The sequence below is a fragment of the Aplysia californica genome, unplaced genomic scaffold (assembly GCF_000002075.1).
Source record: "Aplysia californica isolate F4 #8 unplaced genomic scaffold, AplCal3.0 scaffold00306, whole genome shotgun sequence".
Lineage (NCBI taxonomy): Eukaryota > Metazoa > Mollusca > Gastropoda > Aplysiida > Aplysiidae > Aplysia > Aplysia californica.
In genome coordinates this window covers 457,952-467,466 of record NW_004797576.1, presented here as the reverse complement: position 1 = coordinate 467,466, position 9,515 = coordinate 457,952, and the positions used below count along the sequence as shown (strand labels likewise).

Sequence of the window (9,515 nt, the reverse complement as noted above, 5' to 3'; positions counted from 1 at the left end):
ATTTAATGAGGACTGATGTTAAAGCGACAGGTCTTAGGTCGTTCAAATTTTGTATTGATTGTTTCTTTGAGACAGGGATTATTTCAGAGCATTTCCATGAGAGTGGTATTATTCGTTCTTTCAAAGACATATTGAAAATATCAGTATAAATGGGAGATAACTGAGTAGAACACATTTTAATAATTTTCCTTTTTACTCCATCGGGTCCACTCGCTTTGTGAGCTTTCACTTTCAGACGATTAAACATGATCTTGACCTCATTAACATTAACCATAAAAATGTCCTTGCTCTTGTTGTAGTCTTCGTCTGTGTTGTTGTTGTTGTTGTTGTTGTTGTTGTTGTTGTTGTTGTTGTTGTTGTTGTTGTTGTTGTTGTTGTTGTTGTCTGTGCGGTCATTTTGAATCGTCTCTTTGACAGTTGTCAGCTGGTCGGAAAAATCGTGGTTGTCAAAACGAGCGTAAAAAGAATTCAGTTTGTCTACATACTGACTTGGGTTCGTGTCTTGTGTAGGAATGTTTGTCCGTCTTGATGCGTCTCCAACGATAGTTTTTAAACTTTGCCACGTCATTTTTGTGTTGTTAGTACGGTAGTATTTTGATCTAGATCTAATTGCATTGCAAGTGCTGTAAGACTCTTACTAAAACAAGACTTAACGAAATGCATGTAATCACAAAAGAATAAACAGTTAATAATTTCCCAGTAGTTCCATCATGTCCAGTATACAATAAGATTAACATCCGGCAATAACAGCGTAATAAATTGTAATCTGCTACGGGGCTCTCGTGGCCTAGAGGTTAAGGTGTTCGCCTCTCATTCAAAGGTCCAGAGTTCGAATCCGGGTAGCGACGGAAAACTTTCTGCTCTCAAATTTCCTCCTTTCACTTCCTTTCCTGCTCTCTAAAAATGCTCTGTTGTCTGATTTCCTTTTCCCTTTCTGCCCCAAACCCCTCACCTCTTTTGCTCCCCCCCCCCTCCTCTGAGCTCCTGATTATTTCTACAGCCTTTCTACTGCTTTTCCTTGGCTCCTTTCGGCTTTCTTTCAGCTACACTCCTGATCTTATGGTAGGTAAGATCTACACCTAGCCTTCTCGGACAAGGGCGAAAAATCTTGGAAGTCCCGTGTGCAAGTTGCGCACGTAACAGATCCCTTGGCGGTCAAAAAATCGATAAGAGTAGGCTTCACGCCGCCTGGGCAATTTCAAATTTGTTCTATCAAATGAAAATGATTGATGTGTCCCGCACTCATACTATGACCTTATGCAATTGCAAGCGCCGTAAAACAGTCGCCTAAAAAAAAGAAAGAAAAAGGTGAAATCTGCTAAATGGCAAAGCAGTGACAAGAAAGAAGACGACACTTTTTAGCTATCAGGCTGCTCTAGAGTGCATCTATAGTCGACCTTGCTCTAACAGCCACCTGTACAAGGCAATCACTTACATAGAAACGGTCATTTCTCATTTCTACCCTTGCATATTTCTTTACAGTATGATGACACTGGTGTAGGACGTCCACCAGTCTAAGGCGGCCACTATTCGCCTCGACAACGGATGGCTGTCTCCGACAGTTTTGACTGTATATTTCTAAAAAGCCATACACGAGAGAGCTTTCAGATTACGTATTTCTGCAACAAGTGTACAGTGGGGTATGCTTATTTTTGTACACGTTCGATCCCCTGGAGTTTTATAGCCAGCCTGCTGTAATTCTCACACTACTGAGGCTCTGCTCCTTTTGTGAGCGCGTGTGTGTGTGTGTGTGTGTGTGTGTGTGTGTGTAAGTGTGTGTGTATGTGTGTGTGTGTGTGTGCGTGTGTGTGTGTGTGTGTGTGTGTGTGTGTAGTAGCAGTAGTAGTAGTAGTATAGGGTTTTACGGCGCTCGCAACTGCTAAGGTCATATGAGCGCGCGAAACACAAGTTGTTTACTTTCGCAAAAGTTCACTGCACGATTGGTTAACTATTTGACTTTAAAATGCTAAAATATTAAAATTCAGTGTAAATATATTTGCGATTTAAAACAACTCTTATAAGTAACAATAAAAATTTTTAATAGTACGATGTATTTTTATAATTTGCCATAAAGGCCAATGGCCTTCATAAAATTCAAAATTTTGCTGGGACCAACGACGGAAAAAATGTCTTGTAATTTTTTGCATTTATAATATTTCCTTCGGATCTCTCCAAAGTCTAGGCATTCGGTTAAGATGTGTCTAACGGTAAAATCTGTGTCGCATCCGACACAGAACGGCTTCTCATCTCCCTGTAGGAGGTATTTGTGGGTCAGGGCCGTGTGTCCGATGCGCAATCGAGTAAAAATGACTTCGTCTCTTCTGGAGAGGTCGGAAGGATTTCGTTGTTCTAGTTTGGGTTTTATTTCATATAGTTTTTTTCTGCTTTTCCCAGTGGCTCTCCCACAGACTGGTGTGTGTGTGTGTGTGTGTGTGGGTTGGTGTGTGTGTGTGTTTCTTTGGTGCAGGAGAGTTTGTTTGTTTGTTTGTTTGTTTCTCCCGAGGTAATTATTTTACGACACTCTCAACTGCATAAGGTCATATGAGTATACGGGACACATCAAGCATTTTTCAGTGTGGTTGGAATTAATTTTGAATATTGCCCGGGGAATGCCACCTACTAGCTAACCCGCCCCTTCAAACATCATGCAGTCCCCATTAAGACCAAAGCCGATCTCATTAACTCTCTATTCATCCCCACCTTGACCTAACAATGCCAGACATGGACCTTGGCCAAAAGTCAGGAACATAAGATAACCACCTGCGAAATGAGATGCCTAAGGAGAGTCTTCAACAAAACCAGAAGGGACATGATCAGAAACAATAGGATCAGAAAAATAATGGGAACAACACCTGTCCCCCACCTCATCCAGAAGAAAACGATCGGGGAGTTTGAACATCTGACACGTATGGTACCTCACCTGCTTGCCAGTAAAGCATACTACGGAAGAGTATCAGAGTACTGGGCGAGAGGAAAATCAAGGAAGACCTAGATCGAGGGTGTGAATATACCCTGAAAAAATATAACATCCCACCCAGCCAACTCATCCAACTTCCTGCAGGCAGAAAGTTCTTTCTCCCCTCGACGCCCTAGATACATTAGAATGTACAAGAGGAAGGATAAGGTAAAGTAAGAGAGGCGGCCAAAGCCTACTCTTATTCTGATCGATTTTACGACCTCCAAGAAATCATTAACGTTTACTACTTGCACATGGGACCTCCGAGATTTGTTCCCCCTCGGGTTGGCCTTGAGAGGAAGGGTCATAGGTCGCCGTCTAAAGGATCTAAATTAAGTCGATGGGAGGCGTAAAAAAGGGTAAGTTTAATTTTTCTTTTTCTTTCTCATCATAACAAGCTCCCCTTTTCAAAGGTCGGTCGTAAACCAAAATCCACCAAACCCCCTGTTTATCTTGTGTGAACATGAGGACAGGGTGATTTGAGTTACCAGAATTTCTTTTTTTTTAAATAATATTATATACCGTCCAATTGCTTTCGCTATATCTCCTCCTTGCTTTGTGAGTAAAGTATGATAAACGGACATCAGAGTGACTGTTGGACAAGATCACTCCATTTTCTACCCGCCACCCCGCCCCCCCCCCCCCCACCCACACACACACATTACATTTTGCCAAGGGGGAGGGGGTTGTGCTGGATAGGCTGGGTATTGTTGCAGTTTACGTTGAGGGGAAGAGGGGAATGTTTTATATTCAAGAAGAGATTTTGTGATCCTCTGTTCATGTCTGCTTTTAAACCCAATCTCATTACATGTAGTGTAGCTCTTATACCTCCACACAATATAGCCTGAAATGCGAACTCCTTATATACCTCCTTACCTTTGAAATACTAGCCCCTTATATTATGACCCCTGTAAAATAAATAAAGTGTAATTAGTAATACAAGACAAGAATTAAGCCCATTTTGAAGGCAAAGGATCCCCCCCCCCTCTCCCTTTATTCATACGGCATTATAGATCAACAAAAAACGGTTGCGGTCTGTTCAATATATACAACACAATTTTAAAAACATCCGAATTCAGTGTGTAGAAAACTTCTATCCAGTTGAGTCAATTGACGAAGTGAATACGACAGTTATACGTCTAATGCTAGAATTACTTACGGGTTTGTTTGTTTCATTAAGCCCTAAGAGTATAGTGAGTGTGCCCAAAATTACTCAGATAAGTGGTTAGTTGAAACACGGGAACAGAAAGAATTAGCAGCATCATTCCCCTCCAAATCACCATGACTGACAAGAGGAAACGTTGGGTGGTATTGATTTTGGCAATCGGCAATCTAGGCTAAGTGTATCGATGGCGTCAAAAAGTGCGCGACTTTCATCTTTTTTTTTCAAAAGTGCGCAGCTCTGATGTTCTCTCGTCCGAAATGGAGGCGGACGCAGGCTTGGACTGCCGTAAGGCTAATTAATGTTTTCTTTTGAAGGGGAGAGAGGATAGGACGCTTTTTGTGGGACTTTTTGTTGTTAGTTGTAGTTTTCCCATGCTTTTTTAAAGAATTCTTTTTCCGTGAAAAGTCAAAACAAAACTAAATTTTTCAGACGAGAAAGACCGAGTGCTATGGTAGCCCACAGTTTAAAGGGTTGCCACAACTCGACGAACGAGTTAGTGACACCACTGTCGCGAGTTTGTGTTGACTCCCATTGTTATGGACAGGGTTTACGGACTGAGTTGTGGGCAGGGCTTATAAGTTACGACGGATTACACGCTTCCCTTACCAGCAGCTGAAGATTTACTATTACACTTTGGTCAACTTGATTGTTTGTTCTGTTGTTGTTTTTTCTTAAGTGTCTTACGGCGCTTGCAACTGCATAAAGGCCTATGAGTGCGCAAAGCACTCAAAACATGTTTAGTTGGTAGGAATTTTTTTGTTTTGCCCGGGTCGCTGTCAAAGCCTACTCTTATCAAGTTTGGCGCACCAACTTGCACACGTGACCTCCGTGATTTTTCGCCCTTGTCCGAGAAGACTGGGTGTTGATCTTACCTACCGTAAGATCAGGATTGTGGCTGAAAAACAGCAGTAAAAAGGGGCAAGGTGAAGCAGTAGAAAGGCAGCAGAAAGAGTCAGGACCCCAAAAGAGGGGACAATGGAGGTGAAGGGGGTGAGGGCAGAAAGTGAAGACGAAAGCAGACGACAGAACATTTTTAGAGAACAGGAAATGATGTCAAAGGAGAACATTTTAGAGAAGAAAATTTTCCGTCGCTATCCGGATTCGAACCCAGGAACATATTGAATGAGAGGCGAATACCTTAACCTCTAGGCCACGAGAGCCCCCTCGGTCAGCTTGGGTAACATTGAGCGTGACCTAATCAATGTGACCGTTTTTCGTCTATTAAAGGGACTAACAATAACGACAGGTGAATCAGTTATGACAGGGGAAAGTGGCAGTTTCTACAAGTGGTCGTATCATACAGGTGGCTATCATGGCAGGTTCGACTGTATTAGTAGTTTCTGACGAAGTAAACAGTCTTAAGTGAATGAACGAAACACAAACAACAACAGCTGTGTAGTTTAGTGCATTCACTAGCCATTTTGATCATGTACTTGTGTGTGGAACAGAGGTGTTTAGTATACAGGTGTGGAATTTCCCCCCTGCTGATAAGGCGCCACGACGGCATGAATAGCTAATTGCGTCAAATCACGAGCTATTTCCTTTCCTCAGCTCTTCAGCTTGAGAAGTTAGCCTACTTGAGGCGGATGAGACCAAAATTTCAATTCTGTCTCTTCTTGATCTTAGTGCTGCCTTTGACAATTATAATAGACCACACTATTCTTATTGAAAGATTGTTCAACACGTTTGGCCTCTCTGGCAGAGGTCTTGACTGGTTCAGGCCCTGAATCTGCGGTTGTATACGACTCTCATTCGTAAGGTCATACAGCGCCAGGGGGTGGATGTCAACAGAGAAATCCTTACTGGGAGTCAGGCTTACTCTGCCCACCTCTCTAGCTTCAACAGCACACAGTCTGCTTCAAATTTCAAGGCATCCCGGAAATAGAGGGTCACAAGAGTGTGACAACGCCCCTGCAGATGGGGGGCTCCATAGTTTTACTATGGCGGAGTAAAGAATACACCTGCCATGATACTGCGTGTCGTAAGAGGCAACTAAAGGTGTATAGGTCTGGCCACCCGAAAAGTTCAGTTTGCGGAGGGCCAACTACCCGACCCAGTAAAAATTGAAAGTTATAGAAACACGAACAAACACACCTTATAATTTTTCCATATTGGGAGACGGAGCAGCTTCTGCATCAGCAGGAACAATGAAGGACAGCGGACAAAGCCGAAATGACTCTTCTGACCCGAAACCTTCTCTGTCAAACAAGTATCTCCGGATTGCGTCGTGGAATGTTCGCACCATGTATAAAGCAGGAAAGAGTTCTCAAGTGGCACAAGAGATGAAAAGATACAGGCTGCACATACTGGGAGTCAACGAAACCCACTGGATACAGGCTGGACAGAAGCAGCTCAGCTCGGGGGAACAAGTGCTGTATTATAGGAGGGAAGACAAGCACCATGCCGAGGGAGAAGGAACTATTTTGAGTAAGTATGAACAGAAGTCACTTAAAGGATGGGAACCACAGGGAGAGAGGATCATCATGGCTTCTTTTACTACCAGGAGTAAGAGCATCAACATGAACATAGTACAGATCAACGCCCCAACAAACGATGCTTCGGATGAAGAAAAGGATGTTTTTTAAAGCCGGCTCCAGGCTCAAAGCTCAAGGAAGGATGTCAACATCATAATAGGAGATGCTAATGCCAAGATTGGTCAGGACAACGTAGGTTATGGGGGAATCATGGGTCAACATAGCCTGGGACAAATGAATGAGAACGTTGAGCGATTTGCAAATGTCTGTGCTTTCAACAGTCTTGTCATCGGAGGCTATGTTTTTCCCCACAAGAGGGTCCACAAGACTACTTGAGTATAACCGGATTGTATGACGGAGAACCAGATAGATCATTTTTGTGTCTCCCGTAGGTTCAGGCGTCACTGGAAGCTGTCAAAGTACAGAGAGGGGCAGACGTTGGATCGGATCACCATCCGCTATTAGCAAAGCTCAAGCTTCGTCTCAAAAAGCATGGAACCAGAACAGGAACCAAAAGAATGAAGTTCCAAGTAAGTCTTTTAGATGGGCACAAGAAACAGGAGTTTCAACGGCAGTTGAGGAACAGGTTTCAACCCTTGGCGGATCTTGGTGAGGAGGACATGGAGGTGGAAATGCACTGGATCAGGGTCAAAGAAGTCCTTACTTCAACATATCAAGAAATACTCGGTGCGAAGAAATTGCAGCATAAGGAATGAATTTGCCAATGGTCATTGGATTTGATTGGCATTAGAAAACAATTGAAAGCAGAGACAAATGCAAGTAGAACAAGGGGATCAAAAGCGGACACATTGGAGCAGTACAGGACAACAGCTAAAGATGTAAAGAGATCAATGTGAAAAGACAAGGAGGAATTCATGAACAGGCTTGCAGAGAGGGCAGAGGAGGCAGCAGCAGAAGGGAACATGCAAATCCTTTACCAGACTACAGAGACTCTTTCTAGAAAATATGGGAATCCAGAAGTAACATTAAAGGACCAAGAGGGAAAAACCATTTTTGAAAAGAAAGCTCAGTCAAGACGATGGGTAGAGCATTTCAACAGTCTCCTGAACAGACCACCACCAAGTAACCCGCCAAACATCTTTCCAGCAGGAAATGAGCTACCAATCTGCTGTGATTCCCCATCGAAACAAGAGATTACGGATGCCATTAAGAAGCTGAAGAGCGGGTAAAGCGGCCGGTCCTGATCAGATTCCACCCGATGCCCTAAAAACAGATGCCAATGTGACGGTAGACCTCCTTCTTCCATTGTTTACCAGGATCTGGAATGATAGCAAGTTCCCAAAGGATTGGAAAGAAAGACACCTTGTGAAACTACCTGAAAAGGGGGACCGCAGCAACTGCAGCAACTACCGAGGAATCACTCTTCTCTCAATACCAGGTAAGGTCTTAACAGAATCATTCTGGAGAAAATCAAGTCTGCAACGGATCCAAGACTTCAGGATGAACAGGCTGGTTTTCGGAAAAAATCGGTCAACCACGAACCAGATTGCTATACTGAGGATCGTAGTGGAACAAACCCAGCAGCGGAACTCCCAGTTGATCGTCAACTTTCTTGACTATGAGAAGGTCTTTGACAGCATAGACCGAGCAGCAATGTGGAAGATACTGAGATATCACGGAATCCCACAGAGGTTGGTTAACCTCACCGGGACCATGTACGAAGGGACAGGTTGCGGGGTTATACATGATGACCAGCTCACTGACAGCTGTTACATCAAGACCGGTGTGAGACACGGATGTTTACTATCACCGTTCCTTTTTATCTTGACAATCGACTGCCTGGTGAACGAAACCACCAGAGGACATCGAAACGGCATACCGTTGACCCCATGGACACAGTTGGACGATCTAGACTTTGCAGATGACATGGCGCTTCTATCACACACTCGAGAACAGATGCAAACAAAAACAACAATTTTAAATAGCCTAACGGAGTCTGTTGGATTAAGGATCCACCACGGAAAGTCAAAGGTCCTAAGGATAGATACACTACGAAAGGAGCAGGTCACAGTACAAGGATATGCACTAGAAGATGTCGAATCCTTCTGGTACCTTGGGAGTGTAATTGACAAAGAGGGAGGAACAGGCGCTGAAATAAAGTCCCGCATTGGAAAAGCACAGACTGCATTTATTTCTTTGAACAGGATTTGGAGAACCAGGGATATCTCACTACAAAAAAGCTTAGAATTTTCAACTCAAATGTGAAGTCAGCCTTGTTGTATGGATGTGAGATGTGGAACGCATTTCAGATGTGCATAAAGAGGATCCAGGTTTTTTAAACAAGTGTCTGAGGAAGCTACTGAGGATCATATAGACAGACAGGATCACCAACGAGGAAGTATTGAGAAGAACGAGACAGAGCCCAGTCAGAGATGGGGTGGGAAGAAAACGTTGGCGATGGATTGGACACACTTTCAGGAAGTCAAGCAGCTGCATAACAAGGAAAGTGACAGATTGGAAAGATCAAGGGGAAGACCACGGGGAACCTGGAGAAGAGTCACGGAAATGGATGTACAGAAAAGCGGGAAGACGTGGAGTGACATCAAGCGACTAGCCCAGGATAGGGAACGGTGGAAAGTGTTTGTTCGTGGCCTATACCCTGATCCAGGGTGAGAAAGGCAATGATGATGATGAAAAGTGTGACAAACATACAAAAGAAGTAGGGGGAAATGACGATAATAAAAAGAAAAAAGAAAAAGCAGTAGTTCCCTGTTGCAGTTCAGGCACAGTTATGAGCATGATTTTGATGAATTAGTCCATTTAAAATTCAACTGTGCATAAGAACCTAAAGACACTTCAGTTAGTGGCACCGCCCCGAGGGGTATGTGGGAGTGTACATCAATATCAGTGTGAGCAGTATTACTCCAAGGTGTCGAATATTAAGGCGGACGAAATGGGG

The 9,515-nt window shown here is 43.5% G+C and overlaps 2 protein-coding genes across 2 annotated transcripts in view; one reads left to right on the top strand and one right to left on the bottom strand.

Annotated features, from left to right (window-relative positions):
- Nucleotides 1-9,515, bottom strand: part of LOC101849383 (methyltransferase-like protein 24) — a gene marked incomplete in the record, with an annotated part of 45,211 nt that overhangs the window by 30,155 nt on the left and 5,541 nt on the right.
- The window catches only part of LOC106012258, a 47,946-nt gene continuing 46,487 nt past the window's right edge, over nucleotides 8,057-9,515 (top strand). Inside the window, exon 1 of the mRNA XM_013084637.1 lies at nucleotides 8,057-8,247. Coding sequence (XP_012940091.1) covers nucleotides 8,057-8,247 — 191 coding nt within the window. The remainder of the gene's footprint in view (nucleotides 8,248-9,515) is intronic.